The sequence below is a fragment of the Salvelinus alpinus genome, chromosome 13, assembly GCF_045679555.1.
Source record: "Salvelinus alpinus chromosome 13, SLU_Salpinus.1, whole genome shotgun sequence".
In the NCBI taxonomy this organism is placed as follows: Eukaryota; Metazoa; Chordata; class Actinopteri; order Salmoniformes; family Salmonidae; genus Salvelinus; species Salvelinus alpinus.
Window position 1 is genome coordinate 12,069,806 of NC_092098.1, and position 16,611 is coordinate 12,086,416.

At 43.1% G+C, this 16,611-nt stretch overlaps 3 protein-coding genes across 14 annotated transcripts; all 3 read right to left on the bottom strand.

The window, feature by feature from the left end:
* Positions 1-1,750: 1,750 nt before the first annotated feature.
* On the bottom strand, positions 1,751-5,130 carry LOC139538028 (mucin-2-like). Its single transcript, XM_071339946.1, has 4 exons — positions 4,953-5,130; positions 4,565-4,692; positions 3,832-4,523; positions 1,751-3,710 (listed from the first exon to the last, which is right to left on the bottom strand). Exons 1-4 carry the CDS (start codon positions 5,128-5,130, stop codon positions 1,751-1,753), a joined length of 2,958 nt encoding a protein of 985 aa, XP_071196047.1.
* A 1,932-nt stretch (positions 5,131-7,062) lies between these two features.
* LOC139537085 (sororin-like) lies at positions 7,063-11,497 on the bottom strand. 3 transcript variants are annotated; one of them, XM_071337974.1, is made up of 6 exons: positions 10,964-11,497; positions 10,211-10,430; positions 8,936-9,003; positions 8,712-8,780; positions 8,083-8,592; positions 7,063-7,914 (listed from the first exon to the last, which is right to left on the bottom strand). In XM_071337974.1, exons 2-6 carry the CDS (start codon positions 10,350-10,352, stop codon positions 7,834-7,836), a joined length of 870 nt encoding a protein of 289 aa, XP_071194075.1. In that variant the 5' UTR covers positions 10,353-10,430; positions 10,964-11,497; the 3' UTR covers positions 7,063-7,833. The 3 variants fall into 3 exon arrangements, with proteins under 3 accessions (XP_071194075.1, XP_071194076.1, XP_071194078.1); XM_071337975.1 differs by lacking the exon at positions 10,211-10,430 and having other exon boundaries at positions 10,964-11,492; XM_071337977.1 differs by lacking the exons at positions 10,211-10,430; positions 10,964-11,497 and adding an exon at positions 10,843-10,949.
* Positions 11,498-12,863: 1,366 nt separating this feature from the next.
* LOC139537083 (putative nuclease HARBI1) lies at positions 12,864-16,600 on the bottom strand. 10 transcript variants are annotated; one of them, XM_071337973.1, is made up of 11 exons: positions 16,224-16,600; positions 15,848-15,918; positions 15,584-15,760; positions 15,432-15,493; positions 15,263-15,349; positions 15,134-15,175; positions 14,892-15,065; positions 14,777-14,812; positions 14,124-14,678; positions 13,731-13,842; positions 12,864-13,636 (listed from the first exon to the last, which is right to left on the bottom strand). In XM_071337973.1, the coding sequence occupies exons 1-8, from the start codon at positions 16,379-16,381 to the stop codon at positions 14,777-14,779; spliced, it is 807 nt and encodes a 268-aa protein (XP_071194074.1). In that variant the 5' UTR covers positions 16,382-16,600; the 3' UTR covers positions 12,864-13,636; positions 13,731-13,842; positions 14,124-14,678. The 10 variants fall into 10 exon arrangements, with proteins under 10 accessions (XP_071194074.1, XP_071194073.1, XP_071194067.1 ...); XM_071337972.1 differs by having other exon boundaries at positions 14,777-15,065; XM_071337966.1 differs by adding an exon at positions 13,939-14,054 and having other exon boundaries at positions 14,124-14,812; positions 14,892-15,175.
* Between the last annotated feature and the right edge of the window lie 11 nt (positions 16,601-16,611).

Genomic DNA, 16,611 nt, shown 5'->3' on the forward strand with positions numbered 1-16,611 from the left:
GATAACATTGTGTAAGTGCATGCCATGCACTACAGCTAATTATTATTGCAACGCATTCCAAGGTTGGGGCTTGAGGGTCAGGGGATCATAAAGGTCAGGCGGGTTTGATTCAGGACCTGTACTAGCAGTATTTCTCTGTACTTGGCCACTCTGATCTGGTTTTGCGCACGTTTTAGGTTGTCTTTTTGTCTCGGCTAGATCTGTTCATCAGGAGTTCTCACGTTAATAGTCTCCATGCTGTGGATGGTGGTCTTGGCTGAGGACAGCTGATCTGTCAGGGCTGTGATGCGCTGGTTCAGATGCTCACGCTCCCCGTCCATACTCTGAGCCTGTCAGATAACACATAACATAACACACACATAAACATGACTAAAAATTGTAATACAATTTTCCAGATACGTAAACAATGTACTTCTATCGACTTCAAAAAGTCAAATGAGCCATCTGCTGGTGCCTCACCACTGAATGAAGCTTCCGCTCCAAGAGATTATTGGTCTGTTGAGTGTAGGAGTAGTTATCCCTAAGTCTGAAATGCGAGAGAGAGAGAGAGAGAGGATTGTCAGAGTTACAGTAATAACACTGTCTAAGCTTGTCAATGTCATGTATATCAACTCAAAATAAATGGCAAATAAAAGAACATTGTAACTGCCACACTAATTTTCCTCCCTGAACCCCCCTTTTAATTCTGAGGTACCCATCCCAATGACTTATAACTCCTCCCCCGACCTTTTGAATTTGTCCAGGAGGCTACTCAGCTCCACACGCGTGTTCTGTAGTTCTGACTCAAGGAGCTGGTGACTGCTCTTAAACTCCGTCCCCATGCACTCCATTCGCACGGCAGTCTGGAGCAAACTGTGGTGCAGATCCTCATTTTGCTCCTGAAGCGTCCTGAAGGGAGTAGGAGAGAGGAGGGCGGAGGGGTTAGTGCTCAGTTAGATCATCATTTGTATCTTAATGAAACATTTATTCATTTGTTAAACAACAATAATATGGAACATATGACAAAAACTTTTATTTTACATTCCCAATTTTAATTATTCCCCCGATAAGCAACAAGACAGAGATCAAATGAAACATAAAATCAAACTCACATTATTCGATCAACCTCGGATCCTTCCTATATGGGAAGGACAAAACCAAAATGGATTTTTACAGTAGTCAACAACGTGCATTTCATAAATAGAAATGGATTTTGCAGCTTCCAGTTAATAGACATTGATAACCAATAGTGACACGTTGTGTGATCATTTTGATGTGTCATCCATGATTATGTAGGTAGGTGCCTACATGTTTAATGCCACAATCAATGAAAAGCAAATTAATGGAACATTCTTACATAATTAAGAATGTAAAACACGTGCAACGGTACAAATTGGTTAATAAATATACATTGCACAGTAGATAATGCATGACATAACTAGCAATAGTAATAAACCCAACCCCAGGAGCAGTCATACTTTATGTAGAGAGGCAGTTGAGCCGATGTAGCCTGTCTGCTGCTCGTCCTGATTCGTGGGGCTGGTGGTATTCCTGGAAGACTTGCTGGAATGGGACAATGACTCCAGCTCTGCAGCTGATACACTGACAGGAGAGTTCTCCTTAGAATGGCTTGATGGGCTGTGGTGATCGTCATGGTGATGATGGTGGTGGTGTGTGTCTGCAGGTGAGGAGGGATGGTGGTGAGATACAGAATGGGAAGGTTGGTGGTGATGAGATTCATGGTGGGAAGGTTGGTGGTGATGATGAGGTTCTAGGTTGCTAGGACTGTGATGGGGTTCAGAATGGGAGTGTGGATGGTGAGATTCTGAATGAGAGGGGTGGTGGTGATGGTGAGAATCTTGGTGGGAACTATGGTGGTGATGGAGAGATTCTGGATGGGAGCCATGGTGATGGAGATATTCTGGATGGGAGCCGTGGAGATGGAGAGAATCTGGATGGGAGCCATGGTGATGGAGAGATTCTGGATAGGAACCATGGTGATGGAGAGATTGTGAATGGGAGCTATGGTCATGGAGAGATTCTGGATGGGAGCCATGGTGATCATGAGATTCTGGATGGGAGCTGTGGTGATGGAGAGATTCTGGATGGGAGCCATGTTGGTTGCAAGATTCTGGATGGGAGCCATGGTGATGGAGAGATTCTGGAAGGGAGCCCTGGTGATGGAGAGATTCTGGATGGGTGCCGTGGTGATGGAGAGATTCTGGATGGGAGCCATGGTCGTTGCAAGATTCTGGATGGGAGCCATGGTGATGGAGAGATTTTGGAAGGGAGCCCTGGTGATGGAGAGATTCTGGATGGGAGCGGTGGTGATCGTGGGATTCAGGGTGGGACAGATTATGGTGGTGGTGCAATTCTGGATGGGAGCCATGGCGATGGTGAGAATCTGGGTGGAGAGGATGGTGGTGGTGTTCATGGTGATGGGGATGAGTTGGGCTGTGGTGGTCTCCATGGTGATGGGGATGAGTTGGGCTGTGGTGGTCTCCATGGTGATGGGGATGCGTTGGGCTGTGATGGTCTCCATGGTGACGGGGTTTGCTTGGGCTTTGGTGGTCTCCATGGTGATGGGAATGAGTTGGGCTGTGGTGGTCTCCATGGGTATGAGTTTGGGTGTGGCTGTCTCCATGGGGATGGTGATGGGTTGGGCCATGTTGGTCTCCATGGTAATGGGGATGAGTTGGGCTGTGGTGGTGTCCATGGTGATGGGGATGACTGGGACTGTGGAGGTCTCCATGGTGATGGAGGTGGCTTGGGCTGTGGTTGTCTCTATGGGGATGAGTTTTGCTGTGGTGGTCTCTATGGGGATGAGTTTGACTGTGGTGGCTTCCATGGTGATGGGTTGGGCTGTGGTGGTCTCCATGGTGGTGAGGATGAGTTGGGCTGTGGTGGTCTCCATGGTGATGGGAATGGCATGGGCTGTGGTGTTCTCCATGAGGATTAGTTTGGCTGTGGTGGTCTTTATGGGGATGGGGATGAGTTGGGCTGTGGTGGTCTCCATGGTGATGGGGGTTTCTTTGGCTGTGGTGTTCTCCATGAGGATTAGTTTGGCTGTGGTGGTCTTTATGGGGATGGGGATGAGTTGGGCTGTGGTGGTCTCCATGGTGATGGGGGTTTCTTGGGCTGTGGTGTTCTCCATGAGGATGAGTTTGGCTGTGGTTGTCTTCATGGGGATGGGGATGAGTTGGGCTGTGGTGGTCTTCATGGGGATGGGGATGAGTTGGACTGTGGTGGTCTTCATGGTGATGGGTTGGGCTGTGATGTTCTCCATGACAATGGGGATGGCTTGGGCTGTGGTGGTCTTCATGGGGATGGGGATGAGTTGGACTGTGGTGGTCTTCATGGTGATGGGTTGGGCTGTGATGTTCTCCATGACAATGGGGATGGCTTGGGCTGTGGTGGTCTTCATGGGGATGGGGATGAGTTGGGCTGTGGTGGTCTCCATGGTGATGGGTTGGGCTGTGATGTTCTCCATGACGATGGGGATGGCTTGGGCTGTGGTGGTCTCCATGGTGATGAGATGGACTGTGAAGACCGTGATGGTGATGGTGGTGAAATGGAGAATGGGAGCGATGCTGGTGATGATGGTGGTGTGGTGTTGAATGACAGGAGGGATGTCTTGATGAGGAGGGGCTATTATCTGGGCTAGTGCTGTCATCGGTGTGGCTGCTGGGACTGTGGTGTATGTCTCTTGCAGGCTGATGGTGTTGGTGGTCCTGGTGTTTGCCGAGATGGGAGCGAGAGTGCTTGCTGGAGCGGAACTGCCTGCGGATATGGGAGTGGACACTGAAGGTTGTAGAGCTTGCACTGCCAGGCCGACTACTCTTTTGTCTTTGCCTTTCCTCCCCTCTGTGTTCCATCTTGGGGGACCTCAGGGAGGCTTGTCCGGGGCTGCTGGGCCTGTGCGCAGCTGTGACCCCAAGAGAGGTGAGTCTGTACGGGCTGAACACCTGCCTGGTGATCTCGTTCAAAAAGGCAGAGAACTTCAATTTTTCCTGCACTAAGTTCTTCTTAGCTACCTGCTCTCTTTTCTCCAAGTCCTTGTCTACAATGGTATCTGCATCTCCATCTCTGTCCTTACAATGGGACAGTGCCTCCATTGACTTTGCCTTGCGAAATTTGCCAGCCATTCCTGCCCCTTCAGAACTCTCCTGCTTCTTCAGGATGACATTGGCAGGGGTCTGATGAGAGGACATTGCTTTCTTTTTCTTTTTTTCTTTCAGGCTCTTTTCCTGTCTTGGGAGGTGGCCTTCATCATCTATCAAAGGAGATGTGTCATCTTCCTCATCTTCCTCCTCGTCATAGGCCTTCCTCCCCCTGTAGATGTCAGTGCAGGACTGTGAGTACTTGGGCTTCTGCAGTGGATGTTTGTTATCCTTCACGGACTCATTAATACTAGTCTGAGAGGACCAGGTGGAGGAAGTGCCAGAGGATGACGAGGAGGAAGAGGATGATGCTGAGGAAGAGGAGGAAGAGGATGAAGATGATGATGAGGAACCAGAGGAGGAGCTGGATGAGGTGGCTGCAACCTGAGGGTGGGAGGTCACATCTGTAGCATGGTGATGCAGACAGTGATGGTGATGATGAGGATGGTCAGGGGAAGAGGGATGAGATTTCTCATTGTGGTGGTGAGGGTGATTGTTGTGGCCATGGTGATGGTGGTGGACAATGCTGCCCCTTGATGTTGAATGGTTGCTACTGCAAGAGGAGATAACAATGACAGAATTGAGCAATATTTCACTGAGGCAGAGACCATACTCTTAGGCTGAGTTACACGCTTTACTATAATGCAGCGTTGGTAAATTAACTAGGACAAGATAATTTTGTCACATCTGCATAATATTGATTAAAATATGTACAATTTCCAAAATATTGAATACCAAAACAAGAAATTACAGTTCCATCCAGACAAACTTTCAGAACTTAGTTAACTAATAAAGTAATGTAATCAAACATACCCATGATCATTCTGATCTTCTGACCAATCTGTCTTTTGCTGGTGAGGATGAGGATGGTGATGATGATCATGGTTGTGGTGGTGGCGGGGATGGTGTTTGTGGTGATACGTTTTTTGGTCAGCCATCTTGCCATGCTTGGGGTCCCTCTCCTGATGCTCATGGAGGTGGGGCTTGCCATGCCTGTGGCCCCTGGTCCCCTGCTTAAGCTGCACAGGAGTGAAGTACTTCTCCATCACCTGCTGCTTCCCACTCCACTGCTTCAGTGTGGTAGTCCTGGGTGCAGGACCAATCTGTTCCTTTACTTGCTGTGCAGTCTGCAACTGTCTTTGAACTATTCCTCTCCCTGTGTAATGGGTGTATTTTCTTGATTATTTCTGATGATTCAAAAATATTTTCTGGACCAGAACTCAACTGTTTGGAAAAATGCCATATAATTATAGCAAAGTTAGGACATTAGTACATGTGAGCTAATTCAAACAGCACATTCATAAGTGCGCAATAGTTATGCTGACTTAAAACAGGCCATTTACCACATTATCTTGCATCAAGTACAACTATTTTTATTACTAAACTAATAACATGTTGCGTTATTATTGAAATATTTTAAGAGGTCAACACAAATAGAAAAACATATCAGCAAATACAATCAATCTCAGATCCGTCAAATCAGTCAGACTTACCTAGAAAAATGGTTTGAAAATACTTCGATGTGCCATTAATTCAAGAATCCTTATCAGGACTAATGAACTTGATCTTATTAATGAATTCAGATATTATCCTAAACCACATAAGCAGTGAGTGCCAGCACATACTCTGTCAGAGAACCCACAAGAATGACACAGGCTGAGATGCTCATTGATGTTTTGTACTAGGATTCTGCTGGCACTCTCCATCTGATGAAACCATTTTCCAATTGCGCTGGAGCGTGCATGAAACACACCACACAGAAACATCAATAAATTCTCTGCACCCACCCATTAGCCACAGGCTATTTCAGAACACATGTAGAAGCTACTTAATAATAGACAAAACACGCAAACTTTTCCTATTTTTGTGATGCATAATAAAGTAAAACATTGGTCAGCTAGTCTATTCAAGTGACGTGGTATGGGCAATGTTACATTTTAAAACGCGTGTCATTTGTGCAACATGCTTGGGAGATGTAGTTTATTCAAACTCTATTATATTTAAGAACTCATTGTTTATGTTAAGCTTAAACTGAAACCAAATATATCTCTGAATTTGATCAAATAATGTTGCCCTTTAAGTTATCTATGAATACAATTAAACTGTGTGGACTTCAGTGTTTAGGAGATTGCCTGGTTATTAATGCCCAGCTTGCTATTGACCTACCTGCACCTATTGTGTCACTGCAATATCCACCATGATATGGACCAATAAAATGTGATTTGATTTGCAATAGTCCATGATAACTAAAAGGAATGGCATTGAAAATTCCATTTAATTCCAATGGCATGACACAAGCAACCACAACCCAAGAAACATGATTATTTGTCGTGAATGATCACATCTTAATCCCATATCACTACACCCTGACAGCTATGTACAGAGGACACATAAAAATTGCTTCTGGGATGTTTGACACCAGTAATATACAATAATTTGCCTCCTGTCTCTCTGAGGTTATAGCCATACAATACTAGCGTCTGTAGTTGTCCATCGCCCGCAGCCCCTTTCCCTGAATTGATTATCAATTGTGTGATACAGCACAGCCCTCCACTCGCAATCAATGGCAGCACTGCACTGATGTGACCCTCCAGCAAAGAGAATGGAAGGTCAAAGCAGTGTGGGGCTGAAACCCAGCCCACAGGTTATATAATTCAGAAATCAAGTGTTCTCTCCTTCAATTCTAAAGGACAATGTTATTTAGGAGACCTAGAACATTGATACTCAATATAAACAAAATTGACATTTTTAAAATCACTGGCCTGGTAAAATGTTACTTAAAAAAGTATCTTTAAAAGATAAAAATGAATGACTATAATGAACGCATCATGTAGCACAGTTTTTATAACAAACGCATAGATCAAAGGGAGAAAAAAATTCTAACTTAGTTTGAATAATTACTGTATGAAACAAACTGGAAGAGTTACACAGAATAACAAACTATTTATTATATTCATGATAGCAGAACAATTCTAAAAAGCAACATTACTTCTTACAAAAAAAACAAAACAAAGCAAAGAGACATCTTCAACCATATGATAGACTTGAGTCAGTAACGGACATGGTCAGCCAATAAGAACGCGTTTCCAATTGATATGGAGTAGTGATCAGATAATAAAAGTCTTAATCACTAACATCTAAACTATCATCTATGAGTGGAATAAAGAAACTAATTACATTTACACTAACACAAAAGAAAATAACAGTGATGGAAGAAGCCACAAAGAAGCCACAATGAGAGGGTGAGCGCAACCTCTAGGGAACAAAATGTGATAGGTTAAAACACACCTGTAATCCAACATTGATTTAGCAAATAATTTGAAATATAAAGGGTGCTCATCAACACAAATGTATGTCCCAGTGACATAATGAAGTTGTAATTTCAAAAAACAAATAACTATCAACATTTCAAAGTGACAGGAACATCCTTGAAGCTAGAATTATTTCTTGAGATACACTGTTGATGATACCAATCTGACATTTCCAACTGGAAAAAAATAAAATAAAAATCAACATTTCTGTCTTATAAATTAATCCTGTTGGTTTCCCATAGGCGGCCTTTTCATGCAAATAAAACCTTAACTCTTCATTGTCTTTGTAAATCAATAATGAAATTAAAAACATTAACTTTCTCCAGTATTGGCAACAAGTCTTTCTAGTCACATGTCAAAGTCTTTGTCCATGACCCATGAGTTTATTCCACCAACAACTCAAATCCTTCTGCCTCTTCAAACTCTGCATTCATCTTTGCCGCAAGGTCATCCAGCTCTGCCAGCTGGTTAGGAAGGAAATTGAAAAGTAGATCAACAAAGGTACAAATGCGTGTAGTGTACGTGCTGGTAAGCGCTGGTTTTCATATCTTGTTAAGTGATAAAGTACACTGTAGTCTACTATAGTTTAGTTGTCCATCAATGTTGTCAACAGTGACATCATTTGTCCTCACTTTTATTTGAGGAACCTTCTTCCTCCTCTTCTTCTCCTTTACCACAGCGACACCAGGGATGTTGACATCTGGCTCTGGGTCGGGAGCAGCGGCAGCACTGTTGTCCCCTTCCAGCAGGGTGAAGGAGCTGACTCCACAGAGAGACCTGGAGGCTTCAGGGCCCACCCTGAACTGCTCCACCTTGCGGAGAACCTGAGGTGTCTGAAGCTTCTCAAATCCAAACAGGGTCTCCCGACGCTGAGGAGATGGGGAGTACACGGCCTGGTGACTTTCAAACGAAGGGTCCCCTAGGCTTAGGCGGGTATAGGACCTCCGCACCTTTTGTGACCATGCTGAGTCTTCTGGGTTTGCTGCAGCCTGTGGACAGGGTGGTGAGGGGGCCAAGATCGGGGAGAGCATGGTGGCTTTTGGCGGAGGGACCTGGGCAGGTCCGGGGGTATAGATTTGTGACTTCTTCCGACTGCCTTCAAGCAATCTTTGTTCATTTTCTGTGTGTTCCTCGGAGGGGACCTGAAACAAAATCAATTGTGCACATATGACTGGGCTGATATGAAATAGCAGAAGGACCAAACATTTTAAAACTATGCAGCTTATTATGGAAACCGATTTGATGTGTTCTTTCAACTCACATTGACTTGTGTTTTCCTGGGCGCAATCTTCCTCACAGTGATGAGGCGTTTTACGGCATCTGTAGGAGCCTGTGGATTACAGTAACATAATTCGACAAAATACTGAAATGACTGAAGATGTTTGCAGGATGCAGTTTGACTAGGTCAATAGGTAAATTGAAATGTTAGTAGTTCTGAAGGACTGGTGGTGTTCAGTTCTAGCTGCTGACAAAGGTACTACTCACAGAGTTGGGGACATTTTCAATTGGAGAGCTCAACCGCATTGACCTCCTTCGTAGATGGCTGGTAGAATCTGGTATAAGACAAAGAATGGTCCAACCATCAACAATTTTACCTCAACGGCAGCTTACAACCAGCAGCTGCACATCTATCACTCCAGTGTTTAATTGCTATATTGTAAATATTTTGCCAATATGGCCTATTTATTGCCTTACCTCCCTTATCCCACTGTATATAGGATTTTTCTATTGTATATGTTTGTTTATCCCATGTCTAACTCTGCATTGTTGTTTGTGTCGCACTGCTTTGCTTTATCTTGGCCAGGTTGCAGGTGTAAATGAGAACTTGTTCTCAACTAGCCTACCTGGTTAAATAAAATAAAAATTTAAACAATTGTGTGTAATCTTTGTAGCCAGTAGCAACATGACTTGACTGGTAAAGACCCTTGACTGGTAAAGTTGAAGTGACAGTTGTTTTTAGTCTAATGTCAAGATGAGTCCATGTCCAAAGCCATCTGTTGTGAAGATCCAGCTGTATGCTTTAATATGTAAAGGCATGGGGAGGATAGGCAATAGTTTGTAAGTGCAGCCTGCAATTCAGGGCGTTCCCCCTGCCTACCCTTACCACCTGGGGGAGGACCGTCAGGAAGTCCAGAATCCAGTTGCAGAGGGGTGTTCAGTCCATGGTTCCTGCAGATGTAGTAATGCCCACATGCAGGGACGCCCTGAATTGCAGGCTGCAGTTGTACCCTTCTCAAGATAGACATCAAAATGATGGAAATAGATAGATGATCTTGCATTGATTTGAGATTGGGGCATATAGTTAGCTGTCTAACTAAGTCTAGAAAATAGATAACATTTGACACTCATCTCACCATAGAAATGTTTAAAAAATTAAGTTTGATTTAGTGAACCACACATTTGCTAGCTAAGACGTTTAGGTATCAAAAAATGTTCTGATAAAATATTGACTTTGGCCTTACTACTAAAGCCCATAGAAACGCATTGAATAACACATTCATGGCAAAAAGGACAGTATACAGCATATATATACAGTACCAGTCAAAAGTTTGGACACACCTACTAATTCAAGGGTTTTTCTTTATTTTCCCATTGTAGCATAATAGTGAAGACATCAAAACTATTAAATAACACATATGGAATCATGTAGTAACCAAACAAGTGTTTAAAAAAAATCGAAATATATTTTAGATTCTTCAAAGTAGCCACCCATTGCCTTGACAGCTTGCACACTCTTGGCATTCGCTCAACCAGATTCACCTGGAATGCTTTTCCAACAGTCTTGAAGGAGTTCCCACATATGCTGAGCACTTGTTGGCTGCTTTTCCTTCACTCTGCGGTCCAACTCATCCCAAACCATCTCAATTGGGTTGAGGGCAGGTGATTGTGGAGGCCAGGTCATCTGATGCAGCACTCCATCACTCTACTTCTTGGTCAAATAGCCCTTACACAGCCTGGAGGTGTGTTTTGGGTCATTGTCCTGTTGAAAAACAAATGATAGTCCCACAAAGCCCAAACCAGATGGGATAGCGTATCGATGCTGAATGCTGTGGTAGCCATGTTGGTTAAGTGTGCCTTGAATTCTAAATAAATCACAGACAGTGTCACCAGCAAAGCACCCCCACCTCCATGCCTCACGGAATCCTCGAGCTGACAAGGTAAAAATCTGTTGTTCTGCCCCTGAACAAGGCAGTTAACCCACTGTTCCTAGGCCATCATTGAAAATAAGAATTTGTTCTTAACTGACTTGCCTAGTTACAAAAAAAGGGGCTTGGTCTTTTACCAAATAGGGCTATGTTCTGTATACCACCCCTACCATGTCACAACACAACTGATTAGCTCATACGCATTAAGGAAATAAATTCCACAAATGAACTTTTAACAAGGCACACCTGTTAATTGAAATGCATTCCACCTCATGAAGCCGGTTGAAAGAATTCCAAGAGAATCCCGAGGAACATTTTCGGATATAGCGGGTGTGAAATAATTTACAAAATAACAAAAAATACTGACCAGGCAAAACGGGTTGTGGTGTCTCGTTGCTCATCCTTGCCGCCTGTCAAGCTTGATTTACCAATATAAAATCAGTAGCTAACAAGCTAGCTTACGAAATGAGAACAAAGACAATTGTATAGTTAACAAATACATATAATTGTTAACGCTAACTAGGCCCCTAATAACTAATGCAAAACCGATGTAATGCAATATTGCGAGTGGATAACTTGCTAGCTAGATAGCTACTGTAGTAGTTCATTTTGTTTGAACTCCCTAGCTGAAGTCCTACATGTTTCAAAATTGCCCGCCTGGAAGTACCGGAAGTGTTAGATTGCCACTTCCTGTCCGTTGTTTACGTCTTTCTCCACAACAATTTACTTCAGTACTGCACAGGTACTACATTAACGATAAATGTGCGATTGCAGCTAAACTATGATAAACTCCAGAATAGTAGGCGGAAACACAGGGCTAGATCAAATAAATAGATTAACACTCCAGTATACACCTTTCAGTTTGTTGCAATCCGACAAATACAAATTTAAAGAAGAAAACCTACGATAAACATTTGCTAGATATTTCACCGGATGTATACGTTTGAAGCATCCGGTTGGCGTTTCCACTCACTACCGAATATGGTGATGACAGGAAGCTCAGTGGGAAAGGATGGCGCGAGATGGATTTGGCCGATATTATGCAAATGTTCTAATTATGCTAATAATACCGTTTCATATTGTCAAAACAATAATTGTATATTCCCAAAACTAAAACCTGTTACGAACAGAGTGGACTAAGTTTTGTAGATTTTAGCCTGTGCCAAAGTTTTAAAAATTGCGTTGTTTAGGAGTGAAAGGGCGAATTGAGTAAATACACACGTGCACGTCATAGAGTAGGCGAAAATATGCAACTACGTGCTAGAACGCGCCAATATTATTATTATGAACAAAACAAATACAAAAACAGAAATATACAAACAAGAGTACATCAACCTAACAGACAGTATTACATATCGAGGTACATTTTCAATTTGTCAAAAGGTTTTATGGTACGTAACGTTATTGCTTTTTTGTTTTTACACTTACTGATCATTTCTTAATAATTTAGAATTCTATCTTAAACAATGTGAAGAATGGTTTGTTCTCCGCCCACTTCATTTAAAAAATATATTTTACGATAATATCTGATCGTTGATCAGGGGCCTGTTGCACAAAACTAGGATAAGGGATTAAGCCAGGATATCTTGGTGATCCTGGCTCAATTGATCCGTAATCCGGTTGCACTAAAGATGGATAGGGGGCAGGAGGATATGTTATGGTATAAATTACCATGGAGATTTATTCTGTGGAGCTAGCCTGCTCCAGACCAGGCTAAATTCCAGGATCTATTTAATCTCATCCCTAATGTCAGTCAGCAGTCACCACAAATGGAAACCAATAGTTATTTCACTGCTCACTATACATTGTTATCACATATAACTAGACCCACTGTTATTATTTAAACGTTTGTGATCATTAATTTCAATGATTTTGGATAAAAAATGATTTTTAGATGATGTTGCTATCATTAGATAATTTACAGTTTCCCATAGACTATAAGGCTATATATAAAATGATAGAATATTAGGGCCACAGAGGGGAAAGAAACACAAGTCATAATATTGTAACCAGTTGTTTTAAAGGAGGACAGTTGTTAAAATGACAGATGTGGGGCATTTCGTGAAATTGTACTTCAGTATGGTTTCATAAACAAAGACATGCTGATGTGCCAGAATATTAAGTATCACATTGTCATAAGTATCAAAACTGTAAAAACAATATGTAGCTTTTCTGCAGAAAGAACCAGCCTCATAAATTTATGACTTTATCCTTTTTCTTCAGTGTGGCCCTAGTACTCTGTCATATAAACAAATACACATTCCATATGAATATAAAAACACAATGTGTAACATTATGTTCCTTTATTGAATAAGGACAAAACAAAGCAGGTAAACCATCAGCTCCTTTCGAAACTGAAGTCACAGTGACTCTACAAGATGGAAAGCACAGAATCCAAGCATATTATACAAAATGATACATACACATTCAAAGGTCTGTATATAACACACCCTGCATGTCTGCACACTAAAATAAATGCAGGACAAATCCATACACATCAACTGAACAGACAAATGAATGGATGCAGTAGCCTCCCTGCAGCCTTGTATTACACACAGTATACCGCACAAACATCATAAGAGGCCAAATTCGTCAAAAAACGAACCCAAAAAAACCCAAATTCCTCTGCCACCGCAGGACATATTTAACCAAAATTGAAAGCACACATACTAACTAAAATAATTCAACACATATTGGTCCCTCAGCAGCCGACCACTGTCGTCATCAGGGAAGATTGCCGGATTGTCCCAGTCCATGGCTGGTGGCACTCTGGGGGCCCTCTCCTTCCTCAGGCAGGCCACATTGTGGAGGACAGCACAAGCCACAGTAATATCACATGCCCTAACAGGGCTGACCCTTAATTTGTGAAGGCAGTGAAAGCGTGCCTTCAGGAGGCCAAAGGTCATTTCAACTCTGGCCCTGGTCCTGGCATGGGCATGGTTGTAGGCCTGCTGTGCTTCCTGGGGGTCTGTGAAAGGTGTCAGGAGAAAAGGCTGGCAGCCATACCCCCTGTCTCCCAGCAACACACCAGAGAATTCACCTGTCAACACAAAATCTCATCATTACTACCTCATAAACACAGTGATATTCTTGACACAGCCATGATGGTTATAAATAGGGGTTGTGTGGCTTACCTTGTGATAGGCACTGATAGATTTCAGAGGCCCGAAAGATTCTGGAGTCATGGACTGAGCCAGGCCATTTTGCCACAACATTGCTGATCACACAGTCAGCATTGCAGACCATCTGAAATCATAAGATGAGGAATATTACACCAATCAATGCACATCACTGGCAATGCAGAGTGTTCGTCAATGGACAATATCAAAAAGTTATGTTCACCTGAACATTAATGCTGTGAAAGGATTTCCTATTCACAAAATCGGCCTCATGGGCACCTGAGGGGGCTTTTATCCTTATGTGTGTGCAGTCCACTGCACCAATGACATTGGGGAAACCTGTCACACAAAGTAATGAGTATCCTACTATGTGTTAACAGTTGTCCTGTAATTTGTAGATCCTCTTACCTGCAATCCTATAGAACTCCTCTTTGATGTCACAGAGTCTTCTGTGGCCAGGGAAGGAGATGAAGACATCTGCTAATGCTTTGATAGCCAGACACACACTCCTTATTGTGCGGCAAATTGTGGCCTTGTTCAGCTGTTCTGCATCCCCCACTGAGTACAGGAAGGCTCCACTAGCAAAAAAGCGCAAGGCCACACAAACCATTTGCTCCACACTCAGTGCATGGCTCCGTGCAGTGCGGTGCTTAATCCTGGGACCCAGTAGTCTGCATAGATACCTGATGCCATCTGCAGAAAACCTGTATCTTTCATATAGATGGTCATCAGGGAAGGCCAGTGGGTCCAACCGGTCCCTGAAGACCCTTTCTCGCCTGAAGGCTCTCCTCAGCACAAGTGCTTCTTCATCCACCACATCTCGCACGAATGGGCATGCCATTGTCAGAGCAGAAAGGAACACACAATTTTGGGCCTTCATATAGGCTAGTGGCCACACCTGGTGCTGGGGGGGTGGGCAAAAGAGGGCGATGCCTTATAACGATGACTTGGTTGTACTGATTGCTGGGAAAATAAAAAAAACCTTAGAAAGATGCCACCGTCCTGTGTGCTCACAATAAGAGCTCATATGTCATGGCTCACTTGACTTTACGAGAATATACCTAATTTTTATTTTGAGCTGTGTCATCTTCTTGGAGCTGGGGGAGGAAAGAAAAATAATGATTAATACATTTGTGTTACAGTTAGCATACAGTGTACATTGAAGGCATATCTCACCTCCCTCTCAAGTTTTTTTATTTCAAGGTCCAGTTTCCTAATTGTCCTCTTTTTTATTTCGGACTCCAGTGCAAGATTTTCCATCTTTTTCTTCTTGTACTGAATGTCTATGTCTGCCAGTTCTATTTGGCGCCGGAGGTGGTTGCCATACAACTTTCTGATAGCTTGTGAGCTCTGTGAACACAATACAATTAGCGCAGCTGGAATTTGGCAGGATGTGGTGTCCTTTTATTAATACGCACTATGTTGCCAGGCTGGTTTTCCCACTGTATAGCATCTGGGTCCTGTAAAAGAAATTAGATTTTTTGATTTTGATGAGGACTCCTCACCATTGTAGAGTAAATAGTACTTTCACAGTCTTAACATGATACCTCATGCCTTCTGGAATCCAGAGAGATGGTCTCCTCCTCATCATCGTCTCCATCATGTGCTGTTGCTGCTGCACTGGGGCCTTCACCCTATCACATTTAATCGGATTCATATTGAAGCTAGTAGACAAGACATGCCAGGCCTACAGTATGCCTTTGATGGAGTACTCACTGGATCAGCATCGTCTGGTGCTTGTGCTGGTGGCTCTAACAGGAACACAGTGCTGCCAGACACTGCAAGGCAATAGGTAAACCAAAGTCAGACAGTCCAAATTGATTCAATATGAATGTGGTTGTATCCCATGTAGAGATGGAAGGACATACCTTGAATGAAGCGGGTGGCATCTTGGGAGGAACCTATGCTCGTCTCTTTCCCCCCAGGGATCCCCTCTAAGACGGGCCTGCCTTTATTTAGCTCCAAGGCCATGTCCTCTGCTGGGGTAAGGTCAGCCTTTGGTGACCCACCACCCGTGCCTTGTCTGTGGGTATTCTTTTTCACTGCTAAAACAGTACAGACAATGTGTGAGCAGGCACCTTCTGGGTACAATATATGCTTGTGCTTTGTTAAATATTAGTCAGGGACCATACCATTCTGCAGAATGTTCTTGTATTTGATTTTGACCTGCTGCCATGTCCGTTTTGGCCCGTTCATGTTTAATCTATACACACACACACACACACACACACACACACACACACACATTTAATGGAGTCACACTGCAAAAAATTACTTGGTATTTTTGTCTTGTTTTCAGTAAAAATATCAAAAAATTTATCATAGCTTTATACAGTGTGATGGAGTTACTTTACACAATTTCACTCATATCTGCAGTGCATTTCAATTAAAAATTTAACCGTTTCATAATTACAGTACAACTGCATTTTTGGAGATGTGAATTAAATATTTGAATTGTAATTGTGATGTTTCAGCGGAGCGGTGAGTGTGTAATTGTGCACTACTTACGCATTCAGGCGGTCTGCAATACTTTGCCACGCTTTTTCTCTTTGCTTTATCACTGTGGCGGTGTTGCCTTTCTTCTTAATTATATCTTTTACCTCCTCGTATGCCTCCATGAGGATTTGTGCTTCCGACGAGGAAAAGTACGCGGCTCTAGTTGCCATGGTAAATCAGTTAATCTGTGATCTGTGGCGGGGTCTATTTGAGTGAGCCGTGAGCGCGCACCTATCCAGGATTGGTTTCACCTGGCTTAATGAATCAGTGTCTGCTCATCCTGGCTTGGTCTTTGTGCAACCAATTAAGCCTGGACTCACATGTTTTGGCTTCATTGAGCTCAGCTGAGTCATTTATCCCGGATGTCTTAATTCTACTTTTGTGCAACAGGCCCCAGCTC